This window comes from Pseudonaja textilis, chromosome 5, assembly GCF_049901715.1.
Source record: "Pseudonaja textilis isolate UNSWEBS1 chromosome 5, rPseTex1.2, whole genome shotgun sequence".
NCBI classification, from domain to species: domain Eukaryota; kingdom Metazoa; phylum Chordata; class Lepidosauria; order Squamata; family Elapidae; genus Pseudonaja; species Pseudonaja textilis.
In genome coordinates, this window is record NC_141994.1 from 49,388,453 (window position 1) to 49,404,550 (window position 16,098).

At 38.0% G+C, this 16,098-nt stretch overlaps 1 protein-coding gene across 1 annotated transcript in view; it reads right to left on the reverse strand.

The window, feature by feature from the left end:
• Positions 1 to 9,257: 9,257 nt before the first annotated feature.
• The window catches only part of CYTH4 (cytohesin 4), a 33,309-nt gene continuing 26,468 nt past the window's right edge, over positions 9,258 to 16,098 (reverse strand). Inside the window, exons 12-13 of the mRNA XM_026700556.2 lie at positions 12,687 to 12,841; positions 9,258 to 11,916 (exon numbers count right to left, since the gene is read on the reverse strand). Of these exons, the coding sequence (XP_026556341.1) occupies positions 11,844 to 11,916; positions 12,687 to 12,841 (228 nt within the window). The 3' untranslated portion in view covers positions 9,258 to 11,843. The remainder of the gene's footprint in view (positions 11,917 to 12,686; positions 12,842 to 16,098) is intronic.

A 16,098-nucleotide genomic window follows, 5' to 3' on the forward strand; every position in this document is an offset into this window, starting at 1 on the left:
TGAAATTTTGGGCTTGGACAACCTGGAACTGTGCCACTTGTGGTCTGATCTAAGCATAGTACACAAAATTGTCTGCTACAACATCTTACCTGACAATGACTTCTTCAGCTTCAACCACAATGATACACAGGCAAACAATCAATACAAACTCAAGGTAAACCACTTCAAACTCGATTACAAAAAATACAACTTCAGCAACAGAGTGGTCAATGCCTGGAATGCTCTACCCAACTCCTTTGTTTCAACCTCAAACCCGCCCAGCTTCAACTTCAAACTGTCTACCATGGACCTCACCCCATTCCAAAAAGGTCCTTAAAGGGGGCATGCATAAGCGCACCAGCGTGCCTACCGTTACTGTCATACTGCCCCCATTTATCTGTATTTACTTCCTTTGTTCATTATTTATGTTCATACCTATACCTGCTATCTTGTACATGTTTGACAAATAAATAAATAAATAATAAATAATAGAATTATTTGCATGTGGGAAAACATATTTGCAAATACACCAGGAGGTTTACAATATCACTGATATTACTCCAAATGCATTATTTAGATTGCATGAGAGGCAAATTGTTTAAGATATTAGACTAGAAAGCAGGAAACTGAGTTCTAGTCCCACCTTACTGGGTGATTTTGGACCAGTCACTCTCTCTGTCAGCCTAACTCACCTCACTTTACAGGATTGTTTGTTTTGGGAAAAGTGGAAGAAGAAGGAATATTAGGTATGAGTTATTTATAAAAGTAATAAAAGGTCTAAAGTTTAAAAAAAAGTCTAAGAAAAAGAGAAGCTCCCTATGAATATACCTTCTGAACAGTTAATAAGCTTTTGGCCCAAAAGGGATAATTCAGACAGAATCAAAAGGGAGTAGAACTGAAACAGTAAAATATGAAGAAGATTCATTTTCTCACACAGAGCAGACAGCCATCAGATCTGACAGTGTGGAACAATCTTGCCTCTTGGTTCTGATTTATCTTAGACCATTTTTTTTTTTAAATAAACTGCTATCAACTAAGGTGCTAGCCTCACTTGTGTTCCCTTGATACAAAAAGTCATTGTGATGTCTTGTTTTTATAACTACCAGCAAATATTACTGTATTAACAGGCTCAAAGCCAGTGCTGGCAGGGACATGAATAGATAGCTGTGGTATTCTCACTAGTGGCTCCTTTCTTCATATTAGGATTAATGTCAAGGCATCTACAGTCTCATTGAATTCAGTCTTCTGAGTGTTGCAGGACTGAGCACTTGAATGTATCTGGAGGGTGATTTGCCCGCTCTGCATAACAAACTTCCAGCAGCTGAAGGAAAGGAACCCTGCTGATTCCAGACAAATCACTATAATCTTTGTTTCCATTCCTTCCACTTGAGGAAAGCTATGTTTCTTTCCCATTTAAGTAATAACCATCTGTTGGGAAAGCTTTCGGCATTGATAAAAACGATAGATAACCTGCAGGAGCTGTAGTGTTTTGACTCAGATTTAGTGGTGTGCTTTTGAGTGATAATGGAAAGCCTTTTTTCCTCCTCTCCTGGAGGCCTCCCAGAGCTCCTCTGTTGTGACAGGAAGACAGACTCTTAGTACCTTAAGTGCCAGATCTACAGTAAACTGGCAGTCCTGTCAACTGGAAGGACTGCAGCTGCTGGTGCTGCCAGGATGATGAGTGCTCACCTACCAACAAAGCTGCTCAAGAACAAAAGGTAATAAAGAAGTATGTAGTGTTCGCACTCATGGTTGGTGCTTCTTGTCTGGATTTCTTCTAAGGTCTCACATCAATCTTGCAAATCTGAAAATACATCTCTCCCCCTTCACTTTTACAGCCTAGGAAACTAGGGAAGGTCCCTTCTGAGATGTTTGCTACAACCCCATTGCTAAGCTGCAGAATAGGATAGGATAGGAGTGTTAGAAGGGACCTTGGAGGTCTTCTAGTCCAACCCCCTGCTTAGGCAGAAAACCCTACACCACATTCAGTTATCCAACATGTTTTTAAAAACTTCCAGTGTTGGGAGCATTCACAACTTCTGGAGGCAAGTTGTTCCACTGATTAATTGTTCTTACAATCAGGAAATTTCTTCTTAGTTCTAAGTTGCTTCTCTCCTTGATTAGTTTCCACCCATTGCTTCTTGTCTTGCCTTCCGGTGCTTTGGAGAATAGCTAGATTCCCTCTTCTTTGTGGCAGCCCCTGAGATATTGGAAGACTGCTATCATGTCTTGCCTAGTCCTTCTTTTCCTTAAAGTAGATATACCCAGTTCCACAACCATTCTATCTATGTTTTAGCCTCCAGCCCCCTAATCATCTTTTTTGCTCTTCTCTGCATTCTTTCTAGAGTGTCAACATCTTTTTCACATTGTGGTTCTTATTGCTTATCCTATGGCTCTTCCTCATCCTCTCTTTCAACAATATTCTCAAATACTTTTTTGCCCATCTGAACCACCGAGTTGGGGACAAGCATGGAAGGGAAGCAGAGGGGAAGTGTCACTGTTTTGCATGCAGTGTTCAAGTTCAGGCAGCAAAACTGGCAGCAAGGCCTAAACTGAAGGCCTGATGGAAGGAAGCTCACTGAGAGTTTTGAGGCCATTTGTTCTCTCTCTGAGCCCAACCAATGAAGGAGCACTCTGTATGCCACCTTGAGCTCTTGAAGAAAAGACAGAATATAATATAATATAATAAATCACTACAAAGTTATATTCTCCTAGGCTAAAGTAAAAAACTACTACAAATGGCAGCTGGCCATACTTGTAATTATTCACATTTCCAGATAGGAAAACATGATAGATGATTTCCACATTTTTTGCCAATAGCAGTGCCATTTCTCCAAAAATTTCACAAGGGCAGGACACTCGTTTAGCTCAGACAACATCATTGCTCCTGAAAATGCTTTATTGGGGAGATCTCAGATGATATAACATATAATCAATATATATATCAACATATAAGATGGGCAAAGAAGTGGTCTGGATCATAGCTGCAACAAAGAAAAAGCCATCAATCCACCAGGATGTTCACCAGTGCTGACTCCCTCGTGTTTCTGATGCTCTTAGAAAAGTGAATGGTCACTTATATTTTTACAAGATAAAATATGGGGTGGAAAAGAAGGAATTAGGCAAAGAACAGCCTGCCCTCAACTTGATATTATCCTATTTCTTCTAGAGAATTTCTTATTTGTGTTACTTCTGTAACTTCAACTACCTTCATAAAATGGAGAGACTCTGTATAATGAAGATACAAGAATATATGCATGCATGTCTTTCCCATATATAATCTCTTTCCTTTCTATCTTTCCCTTCTACCGAGGCCCCATTCATCACCATCAAAAAGAGAAAGGCAGATTGGAAATGGCACAGCAAGATTAAACTGCGGCATATACCTGTCACGGTAGCTTACAGTGATGCCTTCACTTGCATTCATTCTTTAGCCAATGGAGATACAAAATTGGGGCCACAGTGATAATGGTACTCATAAGATACTTTTTTATAGTAGGGTCAGGGGGTTTATTAGATTGAGATAGAAAGCAGGTATGTTGAATTCCATCATCCATCAATCAATATGGCCAATAGTAATGGCAGGAGCTGCAGTTAAAAAACAAGGAAAGGTCCATTGATGTCTCACACTGTGCTAGAACATGAAAAGAAGAAAAGAACAATGAGCAGTTGAAGATCTCAGAACTAACCAGCATTGCATGGGTGTAATATTGATTAGTGCTACTCAGGTACTGGGCTTTACTCTACATTTTTTATTGTTATTTTCCCTCTTAAAAGATTTCAGTTTGTTTTTCAATTGAATGATATAGCTTATATGTCATATTAAAGGTGGAAACAATTCTGAAGTGGTTTCTCCTGGTCTGATATTTTTACATCTCAAAAACATGGCATATTAATGGGGGCCTAAAATTTAACAGGGGTTTAAAATTCTATATGCGTTGTACATTTCAGACTATAAAGATGGACACAGCTTGAGAGAGATCTATTGCTTTTCAGTGCAGCAGAAGAATGGTGTTTCCTCTTAGCTTCCTATGATAGCAATCATCAGTTTCCCCTCCCTCCAAAAGGAAATGAAGGAAAATGTACACAATATGTGCTTAAATACAGAGCGGCAAGGTGATGATTCAGTCTAGCAGTTTTGTTTCTCCCTCTTTCACATAGAATAGAAGTGAGAAGATCTTAATTGGTTCTGTAATGCAGTCTCCATGTTTTATTTCCAGTCCATATAGTTCCCTCATGTCTTCAGAATTTTGACAGTTCTAGAGGTGAAAATTGACACAATAGCTATAAAGATTGGGAGCTCGAAATGGAGTAGTGTGAAAGCACCCACAGTTATTTGATGCATCTGAAACTATTCACAAACTCCAGCATTTTCTGAGGTTTATCTACTGCATCCAGGGAGCTTCTGTCTATCTTCATTCCTTCCAAAGACCACGTTTAGGTCAAAATCTGGCTTATTGCAATCCTAGGTTTGAAAAGTCTGATTTGTTTTACTATAAAGCTTGGTTTGGAATTAGAACAAGATGCAGAACCTCAAAGCTACTGACTTGTTCTTGCTGCTGTTCCTCCACCCCTCTCTCCACCTTTGCATTTCCTGCTAGCACATCCTTTCTGAAGTCTGCTGAAAATAATTCCTGGCTGGTTTTCCAGTTTCATTCTCCCTCACTGGCAAATGATTTCTTGAAGCCTTTTAAAATTGTTATCATCTTTCAAAAGAGGAACTGATAAGCCGAGGTGGAGAAGGAGGGACAATGCTAGAACTTGCCATATTCCTCTGTTTTATGCCCATTGCTTCCTGGCCCTTTATGAAGATATATAGGCGTTTATTATGAAAATAAATTACCAGCTGCACTCCAAAGTCCTTGATAGGAAAAAGGCCCAAAGTGTCGAGCTTCGTTTTCTGTCTTCAGACATGCTTGTGCTCCCAAGCATGGAAAGAAGCATGTTAGCCAGCCAGCAATCTATCACATTTACTATCCGACAGTGCATTGCACACCCAGATAGGTAAGTGTGCATGGGCAGTGAGGCAAATTTTCTGCTGAATTAATGATGAAAGGTCAACACAGATTACATCTTGAGTCAAAGGGGTGAACATAGTGAAATATAAATCTGAGCTGGTCAATGTTCTGGTCCAGCCTGTTTGTAATGCCTGAGCTCCTGTCAGTGAAGAAAAATGTTCCAATCAAAGGCATCAGAAATTGTCCTCATTTTCATTTTCCAGAATGCCTACTATTATTTCAAGCCATTTCGGGAAACCGATACTCAAAATCCTACCACAACAAACTTAGCCCTACATCATTTACCTTTCTACCCCCACCTTACATTTCAAACAATCTCATTTTAAACATAAAGATTTAGTGCTTGTCCGGGGCTTTATATTTACCCAAGTCTCATCAGGGCTTTGCTCCAGAATCTATACTCGGTGTTTGGAAAAGAGCCTGACGCATAAGAAATAAGCATATGAATTTAGGAAGCTGCCTAATGCAAGAGAGTGCAAGCTTTTGTAAACAGGATTCAGGAAAAGAACTTTTCTACCACATAATGCTTGCAGGGGGAGGTGTAGGGTAGAACAAACCTGCAGATACTGTGCTTGGAACCTGATTTATTCTATATGCAAAGCACCATGATGCCCTTAATCAAAAGTGGCAATCTACAGCTTCAGAATCCTGGGGCCTTCGGCCTGATTTCAAAACTCCTTTGTAAGTAATCAAGTCAGATCAGATCTTTTCCCAAAGCAATTTATCCTTTTCTTTGCAGCAGCAGAAAAACAAGTGTGTGTGTGTGTGTGTGTGCGTGCTTGATGTCTCTGTCCACATCTACTTTTTGTTTCTTGCTCTGCCCACCAGTGCCACCTCCAGCAGATTATTTCTATAAGAAAATAACACTACAAAAAAAGGCTGTATATGTTTGCCTTAAATAAATTGGATTACCCTCCGTCTTCCCTTCTCCCAGAAATGCTGCATAATCACCAATTTCCAGTAGCCACAGCTAACCTGACCAACTTCCAGGAATGTCTAGACCATCAACATTTGGAAGATCACCTATAGTTCTGTGAGGTTATGGGAAAAGAGATCCTGTACTTTAAAAAAAAAGAGACTTTTAAAATCTCAGACCTTTTATTTTCAGATTAATCTCTTGAGATCTATTCCCAGCTCAGACTATTGCCTCTAAAATGGCTAAAAGAAATAATATTCTGACTTACTTCCTACTCTACTTTCAATTTAAACTTTCTCTCTGCTTTTATACATATCAAATAGCATAGCAATACAATCCCTCACTTTCTTCCCCTTACCAGTGAGAAGGTGGAGAAGAGTAAATCACCAACCCAGATACAATCTATATTGCTTGCTTAATGAAGCTACATTACCAGAGATAGTTTAAAATGTTAGATACAGTATTATATATAGCTCTTCAGCTGGATGAATTACTGGCAATGTGTAGGGATTTTCTGCAGGTATAAATGAACCTTTCTGAACCTTTAAGGTAGTAAAAACATGAAATTATATCAATTTTATATTCAATACATGAGAAAATACAAGCAATGTCTGTAGTGAAGGGAAATTCTCTACCTTTTAAAGCTACTTTTTCTTCCTCAGCAGCAGCAACTCTTACTGGTTCTTAAAAATAAATTTTAAAAAGAAGCTACCTAGTTTGCACTATGTTCAAGATCCTTAACCAAATTATACACAAAACGGATCACTTCTCAGCAGGGGTGGGATTCAAATATTTTAACAACCAGTTCTGTGGGTGTGGCTTAGTTGGTGGGCGTGGTTTGGTGGTCATGTTATTGGCTGGGCATGGCCAACTCAACATCACTCACATCGAGGCATGCATTTCCTTGCCTGGCCTCTCATGACTGTGGGGATGCTGCAATAGTTGTAAGTGTGAAAAATGGTCATAAGTCACTTTTTTCAGTGCCATTGTAACTTTGAATGGTCATGCCACACAAGCAAAGTACCAGCAAAGGAGGAAAAAAAAAACCTCCAGAGAAGTTCCTGAGACAGGAAGTCTAGTCCTGCCAAGAATGTAATAAGGGTTAACGGAGAGGCAGTTTCTGTAAGCAACATCAGAATGTTTCCTTCCTGCCTTCCTTACAGGATTAGGCCAGTAATTTCTTCTAACAACCGGTTCTCCAAACTGCTTAGAATGTTAACAACTGGTTCTAGTGAATAGGTGGGAACTGATAGAATCCCATCCCTGCTTCTCAGGCAATAGCAAACTTTTCAGGACACAGGCATTGCTATTTCCCTCAAGGTGATGAGCACAAACTGGTTCTAAATTTTTAATATCAGTAAAAATCTCATAAACTTTTATGTGATAACAAAATCTTTGCCCAGGTGGCAGAAATCCTTCAGATTTGGATCATTTGATTCCTTTTAAAAATATTTAATTTTGGAGATCCAGTTAGAGTTGTGGGCCCTATGACTTCTGTAAATGCCATGTTATCAAGTTAGAAATATTCAAAGAGAAAATATAGCTGAAGCATATTTTGAAAATTTATGCTAATGGGTCCAGGTCAGCCATATTATAGGGTAGGGCCAAGTTGGGAGGGGTGTGTGCTGTGGTAACACAAGAGAGTAACATAACATTTCATTTGTTATGACAAAACACTGATAGGATTTTCCACTTGGCTATTAAATTATATACAATCCTACACATTGATTTGAAGGGAAGAGGGCTTATATCGGGGTATCAAACTCACGACCCACGAATCAGAGGGTCACGTGCTGGCCCCGCCCCTGCCCAGTTTAGCAAAAGGGAAACTGTCCCGATATGTCATGTGATACCACCATAATGATGCAAGTTTGACACCCCTGGCTTATATGGTTCCTAAAAACAAAATATCAAGAGCTGGCTGAACAGCAGATGAAATACTTTGGGAGCGTAGAAAGTTGAGAAATTGTATTGAAATGGCTGAAGGCTGAAATATGAGGTTCTTGGTGCTCTCTGACTTAATTATTTCCTTGCAAAGGTTTCACTCCCTGACCAGTAACATCATCAGTATGAGTGTAAGTTTACTGCCTGTTTATATATAGTTTGTTTATATATGTTTATATATAGCGCATTACAATGATGATGTTTCCCAGTTGGGTAATGAAATGTCTGCAAGCAAACAACCAAGTTCAGAATGCACCAAGAGCTTCACATGACTGAATTTTTGCCTGACATAATGTTCTTTAAGGCTTAAAAACATTTTCTTGTCATGTTGAAGGGTTTTATTCATTTTACTAAGGAAACATTGTGGAGAGGGAGTAACTAGAAATAGATTTAATTTCATCTGGAAGAAGCTCCAAAGTAGCCTAGGAGATCTGGGAAGAAGAAACCCAGCTGGAATTATTTTGTACCTGAAAATTTATTCTCTTTGCACATCCTCAAGAATTTGAACAGGTGGTTACAGACCAAGCCTTTCTTGAAGTTTCTGTGTTGAGCTAAATTGGTTAGAAAGCTCCTGGCATATATAAACTTTTCAGAATATTTGGTAATTTATTTCCATTTTCTGTGCAAAGTTGCTTTTTTCCCTCACAGAGGTTTCTTCATCCTCGTTCTATGGGGAGATGTATGATACATGCTAGTCAACTAACTAACTAACTAACTAAATAAGCAAACTCCTTGGAGGATTGTCACCATTAGCAAAAAGGAAGAGCAACACAGGAGCCTCATTCAAGAAAAACCTTCACATGCATCTCCTGTGCTCGCACGTGATTTGACTCTAATATCTATTCACTCTGCCTGTTGGAATTAATTCACCTGCCCTGTTGCAGTGCCAAACAGAAGAAAAGGAACTTGGTGTCTGAATTTCCTTGTGCACAGAGCCCTCTTCAGGAAGAAAAGAGAGAAAGAATAACCACAACTGGAGATGAAAGGGGCGAGATTATCTGCAAAAAGGAAAAGCAAGACATGGAATAGTCACTGCTTATCCATACGCAAGAAAAAAGGAGTTGTTGGTTTCCTAGCTGTAATTCATTATTATAATCACCATGCACATAATTAATCCACCATCTAAATTTAGCTACCATCCATACATTATGCGAATAGCACCCACAATTCCTCTTTTGGATTGTTCTGTCTTGCCCAGCTTAAAGAACAGCAAAGATATGCAGAAGTCACCACAGCCTGAATTTTGCCCTAAATGTTTGTTTAAAAACTAATTTATAGTACAGTATAATATAGTACTTACAGGACAAGGTAATCACTGCAATAATGAAGACAAAGTAATCTAATTAAGTCATAAGAACAATAATGCATAAATAATTCAAGTAACAAGTAAATACAACAATAGAAACTAGAACAGATTATATATTAGTTAAAACAGAGGGTGCTAGAACAGAAAGTGATTGTACATAGATTAGCATCAATAAATCTTTAATTATTTCTACTCTGATATTCACACATCCACTACATGTTAAATACCAATGGTACATCATCTTATAAAATTTTTCTTTTAAATTTTAGTTTTGTGTAAATTTTAGATCTTTTGTCCACATTTTCTCCCATTCTTCCTGTATTACACTGTATCCAAAGTTTCTGAATCATACATTGCGTTGCATATTCATTCTCTAAAATATTCAAATTCAGATAAATATTTCACTCACTGGCCAGCAGATGGTATTCATTGTTTGTCCCCTCATTGCTGTCTGGTACTTTCAGCTATGCATAAACTAACCCATGATGGGTTCATGTCTTATACTTTTACCTTAATGCCCCCAAATCACCTCTATTACATTCAGAAAGGGCATCACCATTCTTCAATGGTGTCTATGGAGATTCTCAGTCACCCAGCTCATGGTTGTCTCAAAAGTGTTCTTTCAAAAGGCAACTGGGCTTTGTTTTTCCTTGAAGACATTTCGCTTCTCATCCAAGAAGCTTCTTCAGTTCTGAAGAAGCTTCTTGGGCGAGAAGCAAAACGTCTTCAAGGAAAAAGAAAGTCCAGTTGCCTTTTGAAAAAGCACCTTTGGGTTCCTCAGAGCACCCTTCTCTTTGCAAAATACCTCTCAACCTATCTGAGAATTAGGGATGTTTCTAGCCAGAGAGGTTATTACTCTATTTCTAAAATGACAAAATTGTAGGCACTTTTCTAAATAGAGAAGCCAAATTTAAAGGCTATTAATTCAATCCCCTTATATGAATTCTTTCGATAGTGGTTGTATTTCATTCATCCACTACATGTATAGCTTTCACGCAAATCTCATTTTATTCTGTAACAAGTAAAACAAGCACATGTTTCTTCCATATACTAGAACTATACATACTATGCAATCTCTATACAAGATTGTTTTGAGCTCTCTTTTCTCAGACTCTATTTAAGATCATGGATTAAAGTCAGATTGGATCTTTGTAGTGAATTAGATCAAGCAATATGCTTTAGGAGTGCTGATAAGACTCAAAATTGACTTGGATAATTTTTGTGCTGTGTATATTCCTTATTCTGAATATGAAGTACATCTTCTATATCCTCAAGTGTCATCAGCTTCCAAACCTATCAATGTTAATACTAGAATCTATCTTATACCAAATTATTTGTTGGGTCATCCAAGCTGGACCTTGACTGAATTTTCTGTCTTTGAATAGGGTTACCATTTGATGAATTTAAGATTTTTCACATGTAACAAATATTTGGCATTTTTCCAAATTGTATAGTGGAATTCATAAGAAAAAAGAAAAGCAGCAGAGACATATAACATACCTCCTGCTTCTGTTTTAACTTGATAAAATAAAAACAAAACCACAAGTGTAAAAGGCCTCAAGATGTTTTTCATTTTTTTTCATTTGAAAAGAAAAACAGTTAATTCTCCATCTGTTTGAATCAGTGTGGAAAACAACACACCCGAATTCTGGCTTAAGTGTGCATATGGGAGTGTATTTTAATAACAAGCAACTCTTTACATCTCCTTAAACAAAATATTGTACTACTCATTTGCATGCAGGCATCATTCTTACAACAATGCAGTTCTTCATAACCACATTAAACAAATTTTATTATTTTACAGAACTCATTGTATAGATGAAAAATTCAGAGGAGAAGGAAAATTCAGAGGAGAAGGATTTTCTCATGATCACTATTGTCAAGATGGAGTTTGAATGTAAGTCTTCCATAGCAAACAAAAAACAAAAAAAACTAGCTTTTGATCCTCTAGGCTAATGAATATTTCAGAGGAGAAGAGAAGTAAACAAATATCCATCTGTAAACACACTTTTTAACTGTTCCAGCACTGATGAAGCAGCCAATTCAAAGAATATAAGAACTAAAAACTCATTGCATTGATTATTGTTTAGAGCCTAACTTTGGCTGGAAGGTTCTGTCCTAAAAAGACTGACATTCAGTATTACCATCAACTTGGCAATAATTCCAGGTCCAAACCAGCCATTTGCCAAACTCAACCACACAGTAATATGTGTTTATTCTGGCCAGGTTTCATAGCATCCCTTGAGTTTATTAGTTCACTTTGTCCTTCATCCTATTATTCCAAGTAAATTTATCTCAGGTAGCATAATTATTCAAGAAACCTCAAGTCAGTGAGTCAGAGGAGGCAGGTGTCAATGTAGGAAAATCTAGTCTTACAAGTATAAAAATACTGTTGAAACCATTTCCTGGTTTCCCCCACCCATACCTAGTCACACTCACACAAGTATATCCTGCTCCATTTACTCAGAAATCCATGCTTGTTTTCTGTACAGAAAGAATTCCTGTCCCGGTTTCTGATTCTGCATACTCTGACTCTGGAGAATGGAAGCAGGCCACTGATCATCCTTTCATTTGCTTGTCTGTCTCAGAGATGGTTGAGGAATATTGCCATTACAGACTTCAAAGAAATATTTTCTTGATATTAATCATCCACTGAACAAGGTGGTACAAGCCAGAAGGTTCATTTTTTGCTGGTAACTTTTTTCTTACGAGCAGCAACCAGGTCATAGAAGGGATCTCTAGTGATGCTGGTTCTAATATAAAGCAAAATAGAAAGAATATTAAGATTTGGCTGTTAGCAAAGCACCTCCTTCACAGAACACAAGGGAAACTTTAAGCTTAAAGCTAGGAAAAGCAACAGGCCATGTGATAGCTACCTTCCATGCTTAGAGGTAATGTGTCAATAAAATTATACAGGCAGGTGGGCTTGACAAAGGCTTTCATATTCTTTCTAGGGAACCTTGGTGGTTAAAAAAATGGATACTGGGTTTAGAGAGCTTTTTTCATACTTAGAATGATCATGGCAAGGAAAGTAGGAAATAAGCAAGATAGTATAGCTGAAAAGAATATAAAACATTATTCCCTCCCAGTTTTTGGTAATTAAGTTGATATTTTTATCAGTATTTAAAATATTTGCCAGTACTCTCTTTTCTTTGATTTATAGGATGAAATGATTTCTCACAATGTTGCTTTCTATCACTTCTCATTCCTTGGCAACTTTCATCACCAAAACTATCCATCTTGTGTCATAATTTGAGGGGTAGGGGAGACCTCAAAAGTAAATGAAGTCAGGTGGTTAATACATGCATGTTTCTTACTTGATGATTGCATAGGAGTCAAAACACCAGAGGCAGAATAATACAATATTTTCAAATGCAATATCTCACAGAAGAACAGTTTCATAAAATGATAGGTGCCTCTGTTAAGGCCCCACTAAAATTATTATGATATTCCTTATTACTGAACATTTTTCTCCTTTTCTATGTCATAGTTCCATCATAGAATGACAGCCTTTCCTCCTTACCGTATGGCTTCAATCCATAGGTCACGGTCCTCCTTGGAGGCTGCAGAGATCTTATAGGATTGGTGCTTGCCTTCAACCACCCTTCCATCCCCATCAGTCTTGCAAGCTTTGATCTTCTGCCCTTTGCAGGTTGCATTGAAGAGCTCAAAGCAATTCTGAGAGGAAAAATGTGGAAAGTACTGAGAATCAACAATATTACTCTCTCCAATATCTGAAATGTATGTGCACATCTCTTTTGTGCTGCAGATCCTAAAGGACTTTCATTTACTTTGACCGGGATAGCTAGGGATGATAGGGCTGCTAATCCAATACATCTGGAAGAGGATGCTTTTTGCACACTTATTTCATTTACATGTGGATTTATGTATTCAACTGGTTTCATCTAGTCTGCCACATATGGACTAATATGCAGAATGGAATGCAGTTAGTTATTGCAATTATTATCTTACAAAATGAGAATTTTACATTTCTCCAAATGATGCAGCACAGTTCCTAGACCACCCCCATCCATAAAGTACCAACATTTATTTTACAATGTACATTATAAGAGGATATTGGGAGCTAATTAGATTCAATTCCAATAAAATGCTAAATCATGGAAGATATTACATGAAAGAGTCCTCTGCCCGAGCACTTTCCCTTCTCTGTTTTCCTCCCATGCTTTCTTTCCCTTCCGTTAGTCATTTGATGGATTTCAGCATACCCCAGTTTTAATTGCATTTTACCATTCTTGTATTAGCCACCTGAGACCATACAAGAAAAAGCAGAAAATAAGCATCTTAAATAGATCAATTGATTGCTGCTGGACCGGCAAACTATGGTACTTGCGTATTTTACAGACCAGTAATAGACATTAGGTTTTGTTCCTGTTTTTTAACCTTGGTTTTTGATTTGCTGAAAATAAGAAAGTAACCAAACCAGAGAGTGAAGGGATAGAAGGATAAGGCATCAACATATAAATAAGCCCATATTCATTGGATACTTATCTGAATAGATCTGAAAATAATCAAAACAGCCCAGATCCAATGTTTAGTCTATTTTTAATTAGATTCTGAAGATTTGGAATACAGAAAAACTGGTTTTCTGGAAAAAGCCATAGTTGAGGTTTCACTTGAACCCCAGATCTTCAGAATGCTTGTGATCTGGGAATATATCTATGCTCTACCACCCAATCTAATGCTGATTTTTTTTTTTGAAGCAACTCCCAGCATGTGCAGGTTTGGCATAGTGTCAGCTGTTTAATTAAAGGAAAATACTGGCCAGGAATCTGTTTTTGATCATACTTAGCTGGTTCTTGGCAAGAATCAGCCATTTAATCTCATTAGGATAATCCACCCAAATGATATGCAAGAAGTTAAAAGATCTGATATCAGATTTGTAGAGTAGTTTAGCTGCTTTAACTTGGTCTACTCCTTTAATAATTTTCCAGCATGGCATATGGCATTATGTATAATTGATGACATTTCCTCTCCCTTTCATTATGACAGGTACACTAGGAGACAAGGAAGGAAACTGGCTTCTGATCTGGTATTAGCTTTTTCTCCAGTGAAGTTTTCTGATGAGATCATCCTGACCTCTGTGAAGTCTGTATCTTGGGTCCTTGATGAGTCCAAACATTGAAATAAAGGGCTTCTTCTTATCTTTTGAAAGACAATTTTAATGTAGATTTCACAAAACATTATCTTATTAAAAATATGGAATAAATATAAACCCAGACTGTGCCTATAAATGCCTTTATGGGTCTTAGCACAAGAAGCATTTCATAAGAAAGAAACAGCAGGTAGAGAGAAATTGTTAACCTTTTGAGAGCTGTTCAAACAAGAGCATGGAGAATATAAAATGAATTCAAGAGAATAACTGGTTGCAAGAGGGCTTTAGTTTTAAAAGGGTTGTATTTATCATGCTTGGTAGACTTGTAAAAAAAAAGCCATAAAATTGGATTTCCAGATGAGGAAATGGTGGACTAAAAGCATCTCCACAAAAAGAAGAAACACAGAAGCATAGAGTCATTTTAAGGCTGGAAGGGACCTTGGAGGTTTTCTAGTCTAAACCCCTGCTAAGGCAGGAGAGCCTCTACCATCTCAGACAAATGGATGGCCAATCTTTTCTCGAAAACCTCCAGCAATGTAGCATCCACAACTCCAGGAAGCAAGCTGTTCCATTGAGTAATTGGTCTCACTGTCAGGAAATTTATCTTTAGTTCCAGGTTGGATCTCTCTCTTCCACCCATTGCTTCTTGCTCTGCCCTCAGGGTACTTTGGAGAATAAGACTAATCACTTCTTCTCTGAGACTGGCCCTAAAGTACTGAAAGATCTCTATCATGTCATCCCTAATCCTTCTCTTCATTAGGCTAAGTTGCTGAGCTTGTCGATCAGAAAGGTTGGCAGTTCGGCGGTTCAAATCCCTAGCGCCATGTAACGGACAGAGCTCCCGTTACTTGTCCCAGCTTCTGCCAACCTAGCAGTTCGAAAGCATATAAAAATGCAAGTAGAAAAATAGGGATCACTTTGGTGGGAAGGTGACAGCGTTCTGTGTGCCTTTGTCATTTAGTCATGCTGGCTGCATGACCACGGAGATGTCTTCGGACACCGCTAGCTCTTCAACTTTGTAACTGAGATGAGCACCGCCCCTAGAGCTGGAAACAACTAGCACGTATGTGCGAGGGGAACCTTTACCTTACCTACTTCCCTTAACTCCTCATTTGGCCAGTTTAGCCTCCAAACTGCGTATCATTTTGTTGCTCTGTCTAGGGTCTTTGTTTCTATCACGGCAATCAGAACTGGATGCAATATTCCTAGTGTGGCCTCACAGTATAGAGCAGTGCTATCTTTTCTTGTGATCTTGAAGCTGTCCCTCTATTGATGCAACCTAGGACTGCATTGGCTTTTTTTTGGCAGCTGCACATTAGAAGGATTAAGAGTCCAGTTAAATTTATATGATTTTGGAATTCATTACAGTGAATTTTTCATGTGGAAAATAGATTTGTTTGAACTTAACAACATAAAGGTAAACACTTTTAAAAATTGGAATCCTTTAATAAAAAAGTATGTGTACAAAAAGGTAAAGAATTTGAGATCTTGAGATTCATATTGCTTTGTTTTCAATCCTTAAATATACATTTCTTTGGTGGGATTTGGAGCAAAGAAATTACAGAGGAAAAGGCCTTATGGGAGAAAGATACCTTTAAGAAATTCATGACCAGTTTCCAGTTTTGTTAACCTCCATTCTGAAATTATAACCCCTGGAATTTCCAGTCTGACCAACCATGCTGGAGTTTGCAGATGAGTTATTATAATCCAATCCCAAAGAGATGTCCTGAGAGACAATCTTGCCCCCAGATTGAGGATGCTTAACTAGAGAAATAGCATGAAGCCTGAATTGAAATGCTCTGCAGTGCAACATATTTCTATC